General features: G+C 43.2%; 1 protein-coding gene across 1 annotated transcript in view; it reads right to left on the reverse strand.

Moving 5' to 3' along the window:
• Window positions 1–1,432: 1,432 nt before the first annotated feature.
• LOC114430300 (NACHT, LRR and PYD domains-containing protein 12-like) overlaps window positions 1,433–22,578 on the reverse strand; it is a 31,666-nt gene continuing 10,520 nt past the window's right edge. Inside the window, exons 7-8 of the mRNA XM_028398604.1 lie at window positions 20,995–21,500; window positions 1,433–1,495 (exon numbers count right to left, since the gene is read on the reverse strand). Coding sequence (XP_028254405.1) covers window positions 1,433–1,495; window positions 20,995–21,500 — 569 coding nt within the window. The remainder of the gene's footprint in view (window positions 1,496–20,994; window positions 21,501–22,578) is intronic.

The following is a 22,578-nucleotide window of genomic DNA, read 5'->3' on the forward strand; positions in this document are numbered from 1 at the left end:
CATAGTGGGGGATGCCACTCCCAATGACATAACGCTCATTCACGTTATTGTATTAACCCTTTTTTTATTCTTTTATTTTTAATTGGTTAATATCTCTCTCAGTGTCACTTTTCCTTTTTCTCTTTTACTTCATCTCATTTTCTCTTTTACTTCATCTCATTTTCTTTTACTTCATCTCATTTTACTTCACTTATTAAGACTTACAATCTGCCTCTTACAATTTGAACTCTAAAACACCGTACCCATCCCAGTGACTACTTAATTTAGATTGTCCAATGTGCAGAATTTGGTTAAACAGGTTCTGCTTACCTTGTTTTATTGTGGCCACCAGTAGTCACTCAGTCAGGCAAGATGTCATTTGACCCACACTCCTTCCAGGTCCCTGTTCGGGCGCCAAATTGTCGGGGTTAAAATCCCCTTGTTTCCTTCTGATCACCCCCTGAATTAGTTTGTAAGGAAGGAGCGGATAAATTCTGGTCTCAAAATTATAATTTATTAAACAATGAGGCAAATTCTGAGTCGCAGAGCTCTGGGTTGTTGCACACACAGAACCAAACAAGAACAACACAAGAACAGGACAACCAACAAGAACAAACAACCACACAGCAACAACGAACAACGCAACAACAACTGGACATGGAATTCACACATTGATATACCCCATGGGCGTTCCTGCCTGCCGGCCCACAGGGGCATCTACCGCCCCCCTGCAGACCCTGGTTCATACAGCAACTAGACCATTAGTGTTTACTGCCAAATAAGGTAAAACTTCAATTCCTCAAATCTCATAGGTTGTGAGTCCAATCTGGGGGTGACCATAAAACTGGGTACTCAGGAGAAAAACACATTCCTTTAGAATCTGGCTTTTATCAGGTCAAAGGTGCTGCTGTCCTTAGTCTGAATTTATGACCATCTCGTACCAACCGGAGCTCTCTCCAGAGAGCAGAAAAACAACTGATCTCATCTGCCACAGCCTGAACTGCAGAAAACAAAGTTATATGACATACTATGAAATTACTTATTAATACATTCAGTATCCTCAAATTACTTTGATTTTCTATAAAATTTCCTAACACATAAACACTTATGAAAATCACATTATTAAGCGATAAACACATATAAACATGAATACTTATATATCTGAACACACTGCATGTTAACACCATGCAGAATAAATTCTTTCACCCAACACAGTATTCTAACACACAGTAATGACCTTAGCCTAGCATAGCGGCTATCACACAGCTAACTTTAACCACTGCCATTAACAAACATTTGCAAACTTTGTCTTACTGCTAACCTAGCATAAATGACATAAAACATCCATATCAAATCAAAACAAACTGTGGTCTTTTACCAATGCTCACCTAGCAGGGAAAACAATAATACATCAGGCGAGGCAGAGCGACACGTGTGCCGTGGACCTCCATGTTCAACCAGTGCTAACTGAGCTGAACTCCCCGCCCACCATACCAATGAGTTGAGCATTGGGCATCTTAAAGGGGTCACAGCACCATAATGCTTGATGGGCATCATTATGAAGTGCTAATACAAATATAATACATATACCTGACGTATAATTAACCACAAAAGAAAAAGAAGAAAATATACATAAATAAAATTGGGGCTGCAATTTACACCCGGGTTACATAAACACAATGCGGCCTCCTGGTTAAAATGGCTACCTGCTAGCTCTAGTTAAATGAGTGTATGGAGCAAATGTCTATGCGGTTTTGCACCAGTTCAACAGACAGATTTAGTTATTATTGAGTGTCATTTTGAAAGGTTGTAAATGTGCTGGGACTGTTATATTAGTATGGTTGAATATGTTCATTTGAACGTTAAGAATATTTTGTGTTGTAGTAAACTGTAAAGTGGGCTATTTACAGTGTGAAATTCACTGTAATATACTTTCGACTAAATCTGAAACGTTTTATAACAGCAATGTGCAGCAATATTTGACAGCTGAAATGTTTATGTTTTCAAACAGAATGCCAAATCTGGTTATGTGTAGATGCCAGTGGTGTACACTATGCATTCATGGTGCATTTATTTTGTGATGCAAGTGTTAAATTGTAAGATTGAGTTATGTGTGACTTGAGTTGGAATTGCAAAAGATTTTGCTAAATATTATTTTATAAGAGGAAAAGAGAAACACGGATAGAGAAATAATATTGTCTAATAAAAGACGGATACAGCCTGCTGACACAGAAACAGCTAACGTCTCCTGTCCATATTTTACCTGCATAAAACAGGACATCACATCTGCTACAGGCCGCGCTTTATGTGAGGCGTGTAACAGAATTTTGGAGGCACCGCTGGGATCGACGTCGGCCGAGAGGAGGCGCTGATCCCCTGAACCACGAACCCAGACCAGAAGTGACCAGACTGGAGCCAGAGGCAGCAGCCAGACGACAGAGGGAGCGACCAGACTGTGAATGTGTTGGTGGACCATCGTTGGGCTGGACATGAGCAGCTTGCTTCAGTTGACTGGACACGAGTAGGTGATATTGAAGGAAAGACTCACAATGGAGGACAGTGAGAGAAGAAAACTGACCTGGAAAATAAAGATGGGTCTGTACACACTGACTGTTGAAGAACTTTTCCAAGTTTTCGAGAACATTACACCTGTACCAGAACTTGATCCTGCTAAGGTAATCCAAGGTGATGAGGAAACTTGTTTTGATTATGTGTGTACTTATCTGAACTGTAAAACTCTGGTTGAATCAGAAGACCAAGGGGTCTCCCATTTGCTATCTATAGAAGATTTGATTACTGAACTCATTTCTAGGCGTACCTATGAGGTTAGACAGCCTATCACAGTTGAGAAAGAGGTTGCCACACTGACATTAGAGCACACACCTACTGTGACAGCCCGAGAGTTCAAGTCCACACCAGCAACACAGTACACACCTACATCTCCTGCTACAGCACTCCCACCTGGGGGGACCATGGTCCAAGTGCATAGTCAGAACACAACAGATCCAAAACATTGTGTGCCTGAAAGTATAGTTTCGTTAAGGGACCTTTCCTTCCTTCAGCGCAGAGAATTTAAAGTGCATGGGGGTCAGGTTGGGGACAATACAGCAGACATCACCTACCATGGGCTATGCAAGCAGATAGATGAGGGGCGTAAGGCAAGTTATGCAGAAGGGGAGATCATCCAAGGGGTGCTTCGTATTATCAAACCCGGACAGTTTAAGGACATGTTAATCAACAAGGATGACTTAACTCTCACAGAGCTCAAAAGCTTTTTATGCTCCCACCTGAGTGAGAAGAGTGGCAGTGAGCTGTTTCAGGAATTGATGAGCACAAAACAATATGAGCATGAGAATCCCCAACAGTTTCTCTACAGGATGATAGGAAAAACAGAAAGTTATGTTTGCATCCAGACAAGACAATTTGGACATTGAATATGAGCCCCGCACAATCCAGAATGTGTTTTTACGTACTATCTGCCAGGGACTGCTCCCAAAGTACAGTTATGTCCGTAATGATCTCAAGCCTTTATTAGCAGACTACACTGTCACTGATGAAGAACTGATAAGACAGACTAATAAGGCAACCAGTGACGAAAGTGAGAGACAGCGAAGACTGGGACAGTGTCCCCGCCAAAAGGTAACTCACGCTCACTCTGTCCATCTTGAATCTGATAAAGACATTCCAAAGACACCTGACAACAAGGGAAAAAGCAAAGATAAGGCCATTGATGAACTGAGTGCAAAGTTGGATGCTCTGACAAGAGTGGTGGAGTCACTTGCTGCCGCAAGGAACCCAGAACCACTCCTCTTTCAAACCACCTTTCCTCTCTGTCCAAGATGTGGACATCGTGTCCTGTTTTTTGTAAATACTTTATTTCTATAATTATTTTTCTTTAATGTTGTTAAGATTGCAAGCTGCAACTCGACACAAAATAGATGACGGCGGCCACTGAGTAGACGTAGACGTATGGAGGCACTATTTGGAAGGAGTAGACTTCACAGTATACACTGACCATGCGGCTTTGACATGGGCCTTTAACTGCCCAAAAACCTCTTCCAGGCTCCCTCGGTGGATTTTACAGTTACAACAATTCCACTTCAAAGTACAGTACCGGAAAGGACTACACAACATTGTGCCTGACGCTCTGTCCAGATCAGCTGCACCTCCCTCCTGTCTGGCCTGTGTGGCAGTGAAAACCAGCTGCAGCTCCACAGACCTACCTACCTCCCTCTCTGAAATAAGAGAGGCACAGGAAAAAGAGCCTGAGATAGTCAGCCTGGTTAGAGGAGATACATCCCTCAGTAGACCGGATAGAGTGAGTTTTATTAATATACAAGGACTGGTATATCGGAGGTCCCCTACGAAGGATGGAGGAGATAAGTACCAGTTGGTGGTACCAAAGACGCTGATTAAGTCATTTCTGGGATATTTCCATGATCATCCACTCAGTGGGCACCTAGGGAGGCTGAAAACCATAGTAAGAGTCCTCGAGTTCGCCTGGTGGCCCACAATGAGGAAGGACATCTGGGATTACGTCAGACATTGCTGTACCTGTCAGGCCTATAAAGCCGAAAATAAAAAACCTGCTGGGTTCATGCAGCCTACTCCGGTGGAAGAGCCATGGGAAAAGTTGGGTTTGGATCTCATGGGCCCATTTCCTCGAAGTAAAAAAGGAAACGTTTTTCTGTTGGTCATTGTAGACTATTTCACCAAGTGGGTGGAATTATTTCCTTTGAAGGATGGCAAGGCGCATCGCATTGTAACAGTCTTAAAGGAGGAAATCTTCACTCGTTTTGGAGTTCCCCGGGAGCTGGTTTCGGACAGAGGGCCACAGTTCACCGGTCATGAAATGGCTAACCTCTGTAAGAGCTGGGGAGTGACCCATAAACTCACCACCAGCTACCATCCGCAAGCCAACCTCACTGAGAGGGCCAATAGAAATATCAAAACGATGATCGCCTCCTACGTGGGAAACCAACACAAAAACTGGGATCAGTGGATCAAAGAATTCCGGTTTGCCAGTAACGCAGCTTACCATGAAACAACTGGAAGGTCACCTGCTGAGTTGACTCTGGGGAGAAAATTAAGAGAAGGGACCCCTGGAGCGGCTCATCAACCCACCACCTTCACCTCAGCAGCCAACCTACTACATTTTGGAAAGACAGCAGAAAATGAATGAAGAAGTAAAACAGAGAGTTGGACGGTGTCAGACCAGACAAGCTAAGTTTTATAATGCCCGCAGAAGAGGTGCACATTTCCTGACGGGAGACTTGGTCTGGGTGCGCACCCATCCTCTCTCCAGTGCATCAGAACATTTCTCATCTAAGCTAGCGCCCAAATGGTCAGGACCAGCAACTGTGATGAAGAAATTAGGGCCTGTGAATTATCAAGTACAATGGAATGACCAAGTTAAAAAGATTGACTCAGTGAATGTAGTTAATCTGAAGCCCTATTATGGGGTTCAGCCTCCCGTATCTCAGGCTGGGGGGGGGGGGATCTGTGACACTGTAAATGTGTCAAGCATACCAGCAAATGCATAGTCGAGGTGACATTAGCGTTTGTAAGTTATGCTATGTAGATTGTCCATTGTATGTGTAAAAGATACCTGGGTCTGTTTAATTGAGTTTTTTTAAGGATAAGGTGCCGCCTAGTCACGACCTCCATGGGTTTAAAAGACTCATGGGAAAGCGGGCACGAGAGGCCAGAAAGAGAGGAGAGAGAAGAGGCGGAAGCGACAGGAGGAGAAAATAGCGATCGACGACCGAAGCAGTGATTATTGGAGGCGCCAGCAAGAGAACGGCTGTGGCCTACCTGAGGGGAAGCTCCACGTATCTACGGACTGGACCGATTATCCATCGGATTAATCCTGCCGTAACCTGGGAGTAGACCTCATTTAGTTGGTCAGAAAAATAACAGAATGTAACTTACAGCGACAGATTCACAGTAGATGTCCTCAATAATCTTAATCCACTGTAATAGAATACAAGGACCTTATTCATCACACAGTACATAACTTTCTCACAGTATTTCATTGTTTACTGTAATTTTCCACAACAAATGTGGAACAGCTCCAGAATGAACACTTTATAAACAATCTGAAATCTTCACTGACACTGATGTGGACAGACTGAGAGTGTCTCTACCTATGCTAGAGCACTGACAAAATGCCAAAGTGATCAAACATCAGGCAGAAAGGATGAGAGCAGAGAACTGGTCTGTGGTCAGCACCTGCAGAACCTCTCCTTTATAGGGGCTGTCTTGATCACTGCCTCTCATTTCCACCTGTTGTCTGTTCCATTTGCACAACAGCAGCTGAAACTGATTCACTATCAGTGTTGATCCTAACTGGACAGGCTGATTTCACACAAGTGCTGCTTCGGACAGTTTGTCAGTGAGGGTGTCAGTGTCAGACACACTCTGTGTCGTCTAACAAGCACACCTGCACATAAAAGCCTGGACTGAGCTATAACTGACTGAGACATGAAGAAGACTTTAACAGCAGCACTGAAATATTTCAGACGTGAAATCACTGACACCAAGGTCACCCTGCTATTGTTTTTTCTTTCTGTAGGGATATAGTAAGACTGATGAAGAAAGAAGTGCATTCAGACAGAAAGGACGCTGCAGGAGGAGAGCTGGCCCAGCAGTGCAGGCAGCAGTGCAGCTGTGTTCATTGATCAGCTGGTGCTCATTGACTCATCACTCTGCTGTACAGGTGTCCTTCATCATCCCAGCATGGAGACAGCAGTGATCAGGATCTCTGTTCAGACAGGTGAGCTGTCACAGAGCTCAGAAGCTGCAGTCTAATCATTTGTTCCAGCCAGCACACTGCTTATGCACATTGTACACAGCAACATCACCAGGATCCTCCTGCAGCTTCTCACAGTTTGTCAAAGAGTTATCCAGCTTCTTAGAAGAGGACTGCATAGACCCTGACAGGAACATAAAGGAGTGTTCTCTAGCAGAGGGTGGTTTCCATCCATCGACATTTCAATTTAAATGAAGCCAAAACACTAAAATTGTCTCTGTCTCTTCCACAGCACCTGACTTGCGATTGGACGTGTTCAGAGTGATGTAGCCGTGAGCTGCCTAAATGTCAGCTATGATGTATTTCATGCATGTCATACTTTTTTCATCACCGTGCGCGGCGTGTGTTACTCGGCGTGTGTTTACTCGGCGTATGTCAAACTCAGGATTGATACTACCTGCATTTTTCACGGATTCTACGAGAAACACGAAATTGGACTGACTTACCCAAGCCATTCTCTGTCAACGGGCCCGCTTTCCGGGCCCTCGCCGGTAAGTCTCCATCTAATAACAACTAAACAAGTCCTCCAATCAAAATCTGCTCTCTCACTGCTGCGGGCTCCTTCTGGAGCCCTGGCGTGTAAGTTGTCCGACCTCCTCTCTGTCATCACGGGTTGCGGAAAAGAAATCCTGTGCATCCCCTGGCATTTTACTGTCACTTTGCTGGCCCGTTTTCTCTCTGCTGTCTCCCTCCCCAGCGTTACTGATGGCCCCACATAGTACATTTGCCGACCTGAAATCGGAACTTCAGTCCCTGGAACGGCTTATCGAGGACCTTCTTCAGCGGCAGGCGTTACTGGGGTCCCAGCTGGCAAATCTAGAACCTCCGGAAAACCGACAGCCCCGGCCAGCGGCTCCGGAAGAATCAGTCGCTGATGCCCCTGGCTTAAACTCAGCTCCCTCCTGGTCGTCCGTTGTGAAGGGAACAAAGAAAAAGAAACTCTCTCTACCGCTCTTCGACACATCCAGCGCCAGCAATGAGGATACCCCCCTCTCAAACTTCTTCTCTCCCCTAGCGAGGATTCCCCCAGAGCTAGAACCACCACCTTCCCCTCACACAAGCAGTGCAGCACGGGTCCGAAAGCGCTCGTCTCCAAACCGGGACAGTCTAATTTCAGACTCACTTTCCTCTCTATCTTTCTCACCAGCACCTCCTAAACGCAAACGGCCCCGGTTATCACCGCCACAGACCAAGAGGCAGCCCCGCTCTTCACCTAGTCCGGTGTCTTCACCGCGCTCCCCACAGCAAACCGCTGCGGCCAGAGCTGCTTCCTCCTCTTCGCACCCTCCTGCTCTCGCTGATACACCTGAGCCGGCTAATCACCCAGCGCACCTGCACTCTCCCACCTCGCTAATGACCACGTTTAATTCCAACGCAAAGCTTGCAGTGTACAAAGACAGTCTGGACTCAAACTCCCCTGAGATATTGGTAGTTGGAGACTCAATAATCCGTCATCTAAGCATTCCTGGTGGCATTACCTACTGCCTCTCGGGAGGCAAAACTTCGGATTTTATTGAACTCATCCCAGCTCTCCTTGACATGCATCCATCTGTGCATACGGTGATCTCGCACTCAGGGTGTAATGACGTCATGGCCAGGCAATCCACGAAACTACAATATGAATTAGAATCTCTCGTCTCCACAGTTGAAAGTCTCGGGAGGAGGTGTGTCCTCTCGGGTCCCATCCCTGTTATATCCCATAACCCTGAGCGTTTCAGTCGTCTCTTCAGCTTGCATAACTGGACAAAAAATTTCTGCACTGCCACTGGTATTGGGTTCATTAGTAATTTTGATTCTTTCTGGACTAGACCAGACCTTTTCAAACAGGATGGCATACATCTCAACATAAGTGGTTCCAAAATACTTAATCATAATTTTATTGTTTTTATTGCCTTTAGCCTGGACTGATGGTCAGCACAGCATGATCCGCTGCAGTTTTATGACTCGAGTAGTCTCAGCACCCTATATGATCATGCGGGTCCTGCTGCGGCTGATGCTGTTTCATTCATCCCATCTATAATATCTGAGAGGCAGTCGGCACCGTTGGCCCCTTTTAAAAACTCATGCGAAAAAAAACCTCATTAATATAAAAATCACCCCTTCCACCTCCCATGCTGTAAACTCAGCAAATTTCTGTTTACTGAACATAAGATCTATCAGTAATAAATCATTCATCTGCCAGGATTTTATCATGACAAATAAAATTGACTTCCTTGCCATCACAGAATCTTGGCTTGCCCCTGGAGAGCATGCTCCCCTCATTGAGTCAACCCCACCTAACTATTCTTTCTTTCACCAGCCAAGGCTAACAGGTCGGGGTGGAGGGGTTGCTCTTATCCACAGAAACGTTTTTACCTGCTCACCAGTTTCATTTGGCCACTTTACCACATTTGAATATCTCTCCTTTGTTGTAAGAAACAACCTGCCTTTTTTATGTGTCCTAATCTACAGACCTCCTAAACTAATCTCGGGTTTTATTCAGGATTTTGCACATTTTTTTATCAATCATTATGGTCAAATATGACAGGGTAATCATTTTAGGGGATTTTAACATTCACGTTTGTTGTCCTACTTCTTCTCCACTTGCCTCCGACTTCATTAAACTGCTACAATCTTTTCATCTGAACCAGCATGTAAAATCCCCCAGCCACAGCAAAGGTCACATTTTAGATCTGGTGATCTCAAACTGTGTTGACGTAACACAAGTATCCCTAACACCATTTCCTGTCACGGATCACAGCGCAGTGCAGTTCCAAATTTCACTCCTTCCTGACCATAAACCTATCAAAAAAATCCACTCTCGCCCTCTGAGCTCACTCTCTGCCCCGATTTTCTGCCAAGCTTTTATTGAAAATTGGGAATCTGAAAAGGAAAACGGCAGCACAGTTGAGGAGCTGGTTAGTAATTTTAATAGCACCTGCTCCTACATTCTAGACTCCATAGCTCCGGCTAGATGTAAAGTTTTAAAGCCCACAGTCCTGCCTTGGTTAAATGAAGACACAAGGAACATAAGAAGAGATTGCAGGAGAGCTGAGAGGAAATGGAAAAAAGACAGACAAAGCACATCACTGGTCGCCCTAAAACAATTAATGATTAAATATCAACACACTGTAAAAGAAGCTAGAAATACCTATTTCTCTAAAATCATTACAACTAACAGAAACAACCCCAGAATCCTCTTTAAAACAATAAATTCTGTTCTGAGTCCCCCTGCGACTGAGCCTGCTGAACCCTCTCCTGAGAAATGCGGTGAATTTCTTAACTATTTTTTAACTAAAGTCCATGACATCCGCAAACAATTCCGTTCTGTCTTTGTCGAACCAAAAGATATTTGTTCCACCCCTTTCGCTCTAAAACAGTTTCATGAAATTTCACTCCCCTCACTGGAACGCATTGTTACGCAGTTAAGGCCTACCACCTGCCTCTCAGATTGCATCCCTTCTTGGTTTTTAAAAGATGTACTTCACACGGTTGGTCCCAGTATCCTAGCCATTGTAAATGGTTCTCTCTCCTCTGGCATTGTCCCATCTTCTCTCAAACATGCCATCATTTGCCCTCTCTTAAAGAAGCCTGTACTCGATCCCGCTGTTCTAAGTAATTACAGACCGATATCTAAGCTACCATTTCTATCAAAAATTCTAGAAAAAGTTGTGGCTTCCCAGTTAACTTCTTTCATGAATAATAATTACATTTTTGAGAAGTTCCAGTCAGGTTTCCGGAGCATGCATAGCACGGAGACGGCACTTGTAAAAGTCTCAAATGACCTTCTGTTGGCGGCTGACTCTGGTCTACACTCAATTTTAATCCTCCTAGACCTCAGCGCCGCATTTGACACTGTGGATCACAATGTTTTAATCAGCCGTTTGAAGTACACTGTTGGAGTCAGTGAAGTGGCACTAGCCACTCATACCTGTCAAACAGGTCCTTTTCTGTGATACTGGGTAACACATCCTCAGTGTCCGCCCCCCTGTCATGTGGTGTGCCCCAGGGATCCATACTGGGTCCTCTTCTCTTCACTATCTACATGCTACCCCTCAGTGATATCCTGCACAGACACAATATTAACTTCCACTGTTATGCTGACGACATCTAACTCTATATACCACTCACACCCGGTAGCTCTGATGGCTCACATATCCTGTCCTGTTTAACAGAAATTAAGAACTGGATGTCCAGCAATTTCCTACAGTTAAACGATGCTAAATCAGAAATTATTATCATTACACCTTCCACCCCCAACCCCAGCTATGTTGCCCACCTTTCCACCTGTCTTGGCACCTGGTCTAAAAATATATGCACTGAGGCCCGCAACCTGGGTATCATCTTTGACTCCAGACTTTCTTATGACACTCAAGTTACCAAGGTTGTTCAATCCTGTTTCGCACAGCTAAGGCAATTAAGAAAAATTCGACCATTCCTCTCCCCACCTCTGTTTGAAACAGTTATACATGCACTAATCTCCTCCAGGCTAGACTACTGCAACGCCCTCTACTCTGGTATCAGTAAACATAACATTCACAGACTACAATTAATACAGAATGCCGCTGCAAGGCTTCTCACTCATACAAGGAGAAGTGACCATATAACACCAGTTCTAGCTGCCCTTCACTGGCTCCCTGTGAGTTTTAGAATTGATTTTAAGATTTTACTGATGGTTTTTAAAGCAATAAATGGCCTCGCCCCCTCCTATATGCAGGACCTTTTAACCCCTCACGAGCCTGAACTCCGCCTGAGATCCTCTGGAAAACTCCTCCTATCAGTCCCCACAACCCGGCTAATTACAAAAGGTGACCGCGCATTTGCTGCATATGCGCCCAAAATCTGGAACTCCCTGCCAGAGGAAATCAGGCAGGCTAACTCAGTGACCTCTTTTAAATCTCTTCTTAAAACTCACTTTTATTGTTTAGCGTTTTCATAAACTGGTTCATTTATCCATTCATTTATTGTTTTACTTTATTGCTTTTTAATTGTTTTTATGCTTTATTCTTATTTTTATCATTATTTTGTATTTTATTCTATTTTTAATATTTTAAATTGTTTTACGTCTTATTGACTCACCTTGTGTTTATGAATGTTACTGGATGGTATTTTAACCAAGTTCTGCTGTTCCTGCTTGGATTTTATTGTACAGCACTTTGAAGCTGAGTGTTTAAAAAAGTGCTTTATAAATAAAGTTATTATTATTATTATTTTTGTACTTATGTCCATCAAAGACCAAAATTGAAGATGTGAACCTTCTGACACTTTTCATCGATTGTGTGACTGTTGATCTTCTGCTCTGTGATCAGATAAAAAATACACAACACAAAGCTGGATCTGTGACACACACACAATTAATGAAAGAAATGATCTTCCAGTTCTTCTGTCAATCAGTGGTGGGGACATGTAATTGGCTGTTTTTTGCCACAGGCTTGTGTTCGGACAGTATTTGTTGAGTGTGTATTTTTTTTTAAATATAAGATTTACCAGTTGAAATTGTTGACTTGTACCCTCACAGTCCATAGTTATCTCCAGAGCCTCCTGTGTGCTGTAGTGTCTTTCCATGTCCAATGACCCCTGCAAAATGACTCCTGCTGCTCTACTGCTGCTTAGATGCAGTGCACCTGCATGAACAACCTGAGCAACAACCAGAACAAAGTCCAGTTTTTTTGATACCTGTTGAAAGAGGAAAGACCTTTGAAGCTGGACACACACGTGCACACACACACACAGAGGTGCTTACAACCAGCACACAAAAGCTCTTTCACATTCACACACGCACATCATTATCAAGTGAGTTTACAAATTCAGGAGCAAGACACCGTGGCAGAAAATAATAAAAATTATGAATTTTTGCCACATGGTTTGAATGGGAAAAACTAGCGCCAACTAGTGGACAAATATAAAAATTAAAATTTGGAAGCCTGTAGTTTAAAATGATATCTCGACATAAAGAACTGCATATTTTATGTTGTTTTATGTTGTAAGATAAATGGAGGGTCAAAAATGGCAGTTTCAATGGTTTTCAATGGGGCACGTTTTGTCCCGAGGGACAAATGTGTGAGTTTTTGCATAGCACAGCCATTATAGGCTAATTTAAGGAACCGAGGCTAAAATTCAAAAATTTGTTAAAAATGAATATCCTTTGGCAATTTTGAGCTATGTACCTTCAACACACCTAAAATGTCTTGAAAATGAAAAATGAAATGGCACAAAATGTCCTGAGGGTCTCCTGAGGATTAATGTTATACAATCGTGTAGACAGACTTTTTGTTTTATATCACTTGAATAGTTATAGGTCTGTTGAAAAGTATGTAACTTGAAAGGGTTTATATCACTTGAAGAAAAAAAGAAGAAAGAGAAGAACAGATTGAAAAGGACGGTGTGGCCTAATACACAAGCTGGATCTGGATTTGTTTTGTTTCAGATAGCGTGGAAAAAAAGAAGAGAAAGTTTAGCAGAGAAGAACAGAATTAGCAGGACAAGAAAGAAGAGAGAGGGAGTTGGGATGGGAGAAACAAGACTGCCAGTCTTTTATTCATATTTTATTCATATAGTTGTGAGATGAACATTTTGATATGTGGCTGAAATCAGTGAATGTATGCTGAAGATACGCTGCGCCAAAAAACGTATGGAAGAATAAGAAAGAAGAAAGAGGGTGAAGAACAATAGTTTGATTGTTGCCTAGCAACGGCAATCAAACTAATCAGCTAAAAACACATGTGCAATGCATGATGGGTAGTTTTTAAATGTCAACATGTTAACATGTCTCCATGGTGATGTGAAATGCTTTGATGACAAGAGTTCCATTCGCAGTGTGTCTTTGAACTTCTGTTACGTACTGAGAGGAGACAGGCAACAAACACAGAGACATATAAAGTCTGCAAAGTCAACATGACTCAAAAAGACGGGGAATTAGTTTACAAGGATCTCCTTGACCAGGAGCTTTTCTGTGACGCCGTCATCAGAGTGGAGGAGGTTGACTTTAATATCCACAAAGTCATCTTGGCGAACTGCACCCCTTACTTCAGGTGAACTGATTATCTCAATTTTAAATGAATGTGTTAGTAACCTTTACATAGGGAGACAAAATGATGTGAGTGTTGGAGATTCACTGCAATCTTGTTTTTATAGCTCACAGTGTTTCAGTGTGTTTGCTGATATTGTTGTGATGACTAGTCAACTGCTGGGGAAAATGTTGTCAGCCTGACCTCATAAAGAAAGCAGCAGCAGTCCTTAATGTTTGAACATGACAAAAACAACCGGTGAACAAGTGTGTGTTAATCTGCTGGCCCCAGGTGGGACTTGGATGATAGGACATGTTTGACATGTTGACATTAAAGCATCTAATAGTGATTTCTCCCTCTATAGGCTCAAACTTATTTTATCTTAAACTTAAACTTGATGTATAGTTTAGAAGTCATAAGTGAATTAGATAATGTTACAGCAAGCAGATTTAGACCTTTAACTAGACTGTTGAATAAAGTTACCCATAAATCCACCAGTGACTTAGTGACTCATTTTAGTATCTGTTTTAAAAACTGAAATGCATCAAAGTGGTGTATAATGTTGTGGAACTTTTTCTGTGTCTTTCAGAGCTCTCTTCACACGCTGGTCTGAACCTGACAAGAAAGTCTACATTATTCCTGACCTATCCTCAGACATGATGGAGCTCATCATTGAGTTTGCATACACCGGCTCTGTTAACGTGACAGAGTCCAATGCACGGAGGCTTTTCATGGCAGCTGATTACCTCAATATAGTGAAGCTGGTGCAAATATGCTGCAACTTTTTTGAAAAGACGCTCTGCCCAGACAACTGCATCGGCATCTGGCAGTTCACAAAAACCTACCATGCCCCTGAACTGCACCTCAAGGCTTTCCACTATGTCCTCAGTCACTTTGAGGAAGTGGCTTTCGGTGAAGAGTTCCTGCAGCTCTCGGCCCAGGATGTCAGTGACATCATCAGCCGTGACAACCTCAATGTGAGACAGGAGGCAGCTGTGTTTGAGGCCATCATTCGGTGGATCACACATGAACCTCAGGAACGAGAAGGATACGCAGATCTTCTCTTGCCAAAGGTACTTTATATTATACATTATAATTTTCCCTTTATAGGTTAATCTATTTCAAGACAGTGACTGAAGCCAACCTCAGCCCAATAGAGGGTTATCAGTTATTAGATGTCATGATGATGGTCAGTACAGCCATCCTTTACCCTTTTATAGGCCAGAAGGTGCAATATCATCTGTTCTGATGAGTGATAATAGAAAGCACCACAGACTACCTGAGTGATATCTGCACGGCAGCATGTCATTTCTCTCTGCGCTGCTGTCTGTGCAGAGGCCCGATGTGCATACACACACAGACGCATGCACAGACAAACACACACAGACACACACCGTCGGACAGAGAACGTGTGTTGCTTTGTCCTTTGCTCATTACATGCTAGTAGGATAGACTGAACTCTATGACTACGCTAGGTTAAGCTAAAGTTACTGATGTCCGTGTTTTTATTTTATTTTTCTATTGAAATATGCTATTTACATCCCGCTCTGTAAACCATGACAGGACCTTTGGCAGCTTTTGCGCACGGTCAGACGCAGAGTGCTGTGGGTCTCTCTGCTCTGCCTGCAGCTGAACCTGCTGCGAACCGAAACACGTGTACCGGATTTTTTCCTACCTACCTATGAAAGAGCAAGAAATGAAAATATAAGAAAACAAAAACCTCCTGTTAAACCTGGTCGCTGGCACAAGCATTTATAATCATTTATTATTATCAGTACAAGTACATAAACTAATAAGGAGCATATACATGTAATGCTGGCTATTTGCATAAGCTTTGTGTGCAGGTTAATGCAACTCAGACAATCAATAAGCTGATAATGATACTATGACAGATGAAGGGAGGAGAGTAATGAGAGGAATGAAAAAATATATTAAAGATAAGACTTCAAAGAGGGCTCAGTATCTGACTGACTGCCACGATGTAGAACAAAGAGAATGAAGACCTCCTTTGTTCCGGTTGCTAATAGCATTTCAAATAACTGACCATTATTTTATTGTTTTACTTGTTGTATTTATTGTGATGTTCTTTATTAGGAACCATGATTTTTTTATGTGTTTTTATTTATTCTGACACAGACTTTTAAGTTATATCCTCTTTCTTCTCTGTATTGTTGTAGGTCAGGCTGAGCATGATGCCTACAGAGTACATACAGAGTCATGTGCTGTCCAATAAGCTGGTGATGGACAACTTGAGGTGCCAGGCCATGGTCTCTGAGGTCATCGAATGCAAAGACAGAATCCTCGGTCAGCCTCGTCTGCCTTCTGCCATCCTATTGGCCATTGGAGGCTGGAGCAGCAGCAGCAGACGTATAACTAATGTAATCGAGGCATTTGACGTATGTGCAAATCACTGGATGAACATTACAAACCTTTCTGAGCCTCTTCGTGCCTGTCATGGTGCAGCCTACCTCGGTGGGTATGTCTACTGTGTTGGTGGCTTTGACCAGGTGTCCAAAGCCATGAATAGTGTGTGCAGGTTTGACCTGAGCACACGAACATGGCAAGAGGTGGCACCGATGCACTATCGCCGCAGTTATGTGAGCGTGACTGTGCTGAACGGGTGCATCTACGCCATGGGAGGCTATGGTGAGCACACACATTTCAGCAGTGCTGAGTTCTACCAGCCAGAAACCAACCAGTGGCTTCAAATTGCACCCATGCATGAGCAGAGGAGTGACGCCAGCTGCACAGCACTCAACAGCAAGGTGGGTGGAACACAGTGGAACATACCAGAGAACAGAAAGATCTGTTTACAAAACACTGCTGCCAGTTTGAGCCAACAAAAATGACAATTTCTTATTGTCCCCCCCCTTTTTGTATTCAGATCTACATATGTGGTGGATTTGACGGGAATGAGTACCTGCAAACAGCAGAGTGCTACAACCCAGAGACCAACCAGTGGACCCTGATCTCTCCCATGACCAGCCGGTGTAGAGGACTAGGAGTCATTGCATACGACAACCATGTTTATGCAGTAAGTGCATGAAAGAAATGTGTGACCAGCTTTCATCAGCGGTTTAAAGCAGCTAGTTTTTTATGACAATTGAATTGATAAGTGATGCATCTTCTTCTCATCTTTGACTTCAAAGGTTGGTGGCTTCGATGGAACAGGCTGTCTGCAGACCGCTGAGGTCTACAACCCTCACACCAACACCTGGCGCAACGTGTCCTCCATGATGACCCCCCGCTGCAACTTTGGCATTGAAGTAGTTGAGGACCGGCTCTTTGTTGTCGGGGGCAGAACCTCTAATGTTGAGTACTATGACAGTGAGACGAATGAGTGGTCTCAGGCCTGTGACATGAACGTCGGCCGCAGCGAGCTGAGCTGCTGTGTGCTTTCTGGTCTTCCCAACATGGCCGACTACACCATCCCTCGTGATTCGTGATTTCTGTAAATCTTGTATAAATATGAATGAATGAATAAATGTATAAAGTGATGTAACAACACTGTCACAGTACCTGGCTGTAAATGTATATCATCTGTTTATTCCACTCTTATGCAGTCTGCATGTATGTTTTAGGCTCGCAGTTATGCTGTACACATCTGGATTGCTAGACCTGTCCCAGCCACCATACAGTATGGTGCTGTTTGGGACCATGAGCTCCCTCTCACTTAGTGTCAATTACCTTTGAATTATAAAATGAAGCACTTTCTCCTTGGTAAAAGGAGTGTACCATTAAAACACTACTATTTATGTGCGGATCAGTTATCTGATTGAACATCATGAAACAATTTTCAAAGTTTGACAGGCTAAGTTTATTTTTTACCTAATGGTCGCGCACATCAAGCAGCTGTGGTAGACATTTTTTAAAATAACAGTGTACGACTTGTTGCTACTCTTGCTGATTTCACCGTGTTATGTTGAACCACAGGAGGCGGCTGCTTTCAGAGACTTGGCTCTAAACTCCCTCCTTTACCTACTCAGCAGCAAACAGCAGGAGCTGACAGACAGCATTGGCAACTGCCTGGTGAACATATGGAGCATTTGGCAGCTAGAGAGGCAGATGTAGAAACCAAAAAAAAAAAAACATAGAACCAAAGGAGAGTGAATATTGGGCTTACGTTCACCAGGTGGACAGAGACACAGCTCCAAATGAATGATGTTCCAAAACAGCTGGCTGTGTAAATAAACAACTGTTTGCTATCAGGTTAGAAAAAGATGATAATGACATTGTTGTGCTGACAAAAATGGCTTAATTTAAGAGAATCTGACTCCTTCAAAGCTGCTTCACATACCATCATATTTTTGGAGACCTTTATGTACAGCATCAACATATTTTTCATATCAATGGTTATAATAGTGATAAGAGACAGTCTGCTGTCCTTGACAAATAAATGCCATTAAATTCTATGAAGTTCTGCTGTGTTTGGGACAATATTAGTGCTTCATCACAGCTTTTAACCTGGGACTGTTGTGGATGTCACTTCTGTTCTCTGTTTGTGGTTTTTCTTGCCTGCCTTTTGTTATTCTTATTTCCTGATTGTATTACTATCCTTCCTGCCCTGACCTCTTTTGTATGTGTCTCTTCCTTACCTTCCTTCTGTTTCCCGCCTCTGTGATTACCTGCTCCTCCCTAATTTTTTCCACCTGTGTCTCGGTTTCCCTCCTCTTCTTAAGTCCTGTGCTCCCTTTGTCCTCTTTGGATCATTGTTCTTTGTACCTGTGTGTTGTGGCTGCCTGCCGTCATGTCCTCCCTGTCAGTTCGTCCTCCTGTTCCTCTCTTTTTGGATTTATTTTGGTTTGGTTAGTGTTTTTCCTTGGTTTCATTTTGTACATTTGGGTTTTTTACTTTGGAGTTCATTCTGAGGTTTTGTTCCCAGCCTCTTGAGACACAGCTATGTCAATAGCTGTGTCTCAATTCAGGGTCTGCATCCTTCGGAGTGCGCATTTTAAGGCCGCTTACGTCACAACTCGCCAACATTCGAAGGGTCCTTCAAATGCGTCCTCCTTTTGCCTGAATTCGGAGGATGCATCGCTACCATCCTTCGTGGCCTTACATATCCCAAGATGCTTTGCGGGCCCATTTTTTTCAACAGTAAAATGACGGACCAAGCGAGCGGCACCGGCAGGAGTGCCGAATTCACATTTAAATGTAAGTAAAGGGCAGTAGTTCGAGGGATTTTTAAAATGCTATAAAAAAAGAGTTTTATATGACGTCCTGTTGATACGAGGCGCTGTAAACTAAACGTTTTGATTGAATGTTGTTTCTGGACTGTTTACTGTGGTATAGTATAAAACGTGAGGAGCAATAACCTGACAAGAGAGAGAGAGTTTCTAACTATTTACCAGTGGGCATTATGAAAATGTACAGTTTATTATTTATAAAGATCAGCAGAAAATACTATTCACAAAGAACATATATATAAATGTTTGGCTGAGCAGGAGTCCTTGGTGCTGCTGGACTGGATGATGCCACGGTGAAGACCTTGGAGTCCTCTGGCTGTGAGTGGGACATCATCTGGGGGAGGGGGGTGTCTGTCTCCTCTGTCCACCACATCGTCCATCAGGGTTTGCAGAGCTGACGATCGGCGGCTGCCATGTTACTAAAGATGTTTTTAAAAAGGGCAAAAATAAAAATAATAACTTCAACAGAGCGGCTTCCAAAACAGCTTAAAATATGAAAAGCTATAAAATATGTATCCTCACCCTCCAAAGGTGATGATGGTCAGTACACCTCCTCCAGGACAGACAGCTGGTCCTGCAGGGAGCCCCACTCTCCTCCACCCAGCAGTAATTCTCTGGTGCAGTGACAGACCTGATGCTTAATGACACATTAAAGCAGTGCTTTCAGGGTTATTTGCAGGGTTCTTACACATTTAGCTATTTAATTTAAAGTATTAAAATTACAAACAGACCCTGTATCAAGTCTTACAATTGAATAAAATATAAATTACATTTAATCATATTTGTCTATCTACTGGTTATATATCTAGCGTTTGCTCAGTAACTGGTATATTAATTATGATCAATAATATGGTTAAACAGCAGCTTACCGTCACCTCCCCACTGCGCTCTCCCAGCCTGAAGAAAATGAGCCGTCACCGGTTTTGCTGCCGCTGGAGCCGCCTCTCCTCTTCCTCCAACAACAAATAAATATGTTACAAATGTGTTCCAAATGTCTAAATCCACACTGTTGTCCCGCTTGTTGTGTAGTCCGTGTTGTGTCGCTGTGACTGCTTTTGTTTTTCCCGGGTCAAAATTTATGACGTCGCGCCACAATCAGGAAGTGTTTTGAAGGCCAGACCGTCCCATTTACCAACGGTGGAGGATCCTCCGGAGGATCCTCAGGAGGACGCGGCCTCCTGAGACCGCGTAGGCTGCGTCCTCCGAAGGATGCAGACCCTGAATTGGGACACAGCTACATCTGTGTCTTTGCTTCTTTTTAACGTCCCGGGCAGGAGCAGGTGAGTGATCGCAGTTCCGCCGACGTCACAGGTTGAGGAGAAAAAGAGCAATCGGGCAGTTCAACACAAATTTTAGAATTCAAATGTAAATGTTTCTGATCCATCACCAGAACACTGGGAAACACATTTACTACCCTTTGTGTCATCAGGGACAAAAATGTCCGCTTCTAAAAACTGCTCTAAAAACTGAACAGATTCATATTTTTCTGCATCAATATGTGGAACAACTTCAGGACTGCTCAGAACTACCAAACATGACATCATTGGAGGAGTTTAACGCTTTAAATGCCAGGTAGATTGCATGATGCAAATATTTCATGTAAACATGCACAAAACAAGTTATTTTACAAGTTGGGAGGCTCAGGCATTATTTTATATCTGTCATGTCAAAGTTTATCCAAAATATTGAGTTGGAGTTATTAGTGTTTGTATTGCAGCAGTTTTAAATGGTGTTTTCCACTTAGGTCCATTAACTCCTATTATAATACTACATTTTAATATCAGAGCCATAACAACATGGAATCATGCATTTCTTAATGTAAGGGTTTCATTTGTGAGGACATGTCAAAGTTCATGATCATAAATTCAGCTTCACATTCTTCATTTCACTGCTTCTAAGACAAAAACATGTTCTGACCTGAAATCACAGTCAGTGATTCAAATGAAAGTGAAACATCATCAACATTTAAAGCACAAAGTTGAAGCTGCTGTCACTTCCACACACTCTGCTTCTACACACAGCACAGACTCACTGAGGAACCAGACCACAACCAGAACCCAGCATGTAGAGGCTGAGTGAATGTGGTGCTGAAGGTGTGGAGGTGGATCAGTGTGTCAGAGGAGACTCTGTAGAAGGACAGAGTGCCAGCAGGACAGTCCACATACACTGCTGCTCTGCCAGAGACAGAGGAGGAGGAGATGGATGTTCTTCTGTTATTGTGACAGACAGAGTAACCACCATCATAGCAGATCAGACTCCAGGACTGATTGTTTTCTCCAAACCTGCAGTCAGCACTGCCTCCTTTCCTTCTGATTCTTCTGTAACTCACTGATATATCAACCCCTCCTCTCCTCTCGACCTCCCAGTAACAGCGACCAGTCAGAACATTTCTACACAGCAGCTGATAGTAGTAGTCAAATCTGTCTGGATGATCAGGATATGGCTGCTCCTCCTCTACATGTGTCACCTCCCTGTTGTTGTCAGACAGTTTGAGCTTTGTGTGCACCGAGTTTGTGTCGACTTCAAGTTGACAGAAATCTGATGGAGAGAAAAAGACACAGCTGCAGTTTATCATCTGACACATCTGATGGCTTCATTCTGTCTTTACTGACTGATGTGTTGTTCATTCATACAAAGTTTATCATCAGACTTTTTGTCACTAATGTTTGAATGAACAAACACACAACTATCAGCTTTGTGTTCAAACACAAACTGGATATTTGCAGCAATGTGAGTAAAGACAGACGACACATTTAGAACATGAGAAGAACAGCAGCATCAACTGTATCATTGGATAAAGAGCATCATCCAAAAGCTCCTTCATCAGAGTCTGGAGGAGGATCTGGACTGAAAGACCAGACTCAGACCTCCTGATCTATCCTGATATTGTTCCACTGTTACTATTGTAAATACTTATTCCGCTTCTGTATTATTCTCCTTCTTCTGGACACATTTTCAGCAGAACTAGTCCCACAGCTTTAATGTGAGCGACCTGAAACTGTTACAGGACGTCCGGCTGTACCGGGACACCTGTGCTATGACTTTTCTTTCCGCTCCGACGTACGGTTTTCACGTAAATCGCAAAAAACCAGTGGGCGAACGACATAGACGGTGAATGGGGAGAGATAGAAAAAAAGGCAAAAGTCACAAAACCAGGGAGGAAGCCGCAAACTGAGGGAGCCGTTTCCATGGTAACCTCCACAGGTGCCCTCACTGACTTCTCTGATGACATCATCAAAGATGGCCGCTCCCATTAACAATGCATTGGGTTCATTCAAACCAATGTAACTTCACTGTATTGATCCATACAGAGGCAGACACATACACAACCATACAGGAACATACACAACTACACACACACACACAATCTGATTTTCAAAATAAAAGCCTCCAAATCACACACAAGCCACCCAGAAATATGCAGACACACACTATACACACCTGCCAACACACAGACACACAAACATGGATTTTCAAAATAAAAGACCCTGCACAATAACAGGATATGGCTGACGTGTAGATTTTCAAAATAAAACACTTAAACATGTTTTAACATGCATTAGGGAGTGTCCCCATCCCCCCCCCCCCCCACACACACACACACACACTTACACAG

This window comes from Parambassis ranga, unplaced genomic scaffold (assembly GCF_900634625.1).
Source record: "Parambassis ranga unplaced genomic scaffold, fParRan2.1 scaffold_22_arrow_ctg1, whole genome shotgun sequence".
NCBI classification, from domain to species: Eukaryota; Metazoa; Chordata; class Actinopteri; family Ambassidae; genus Parambassis; species Parambassis ranga.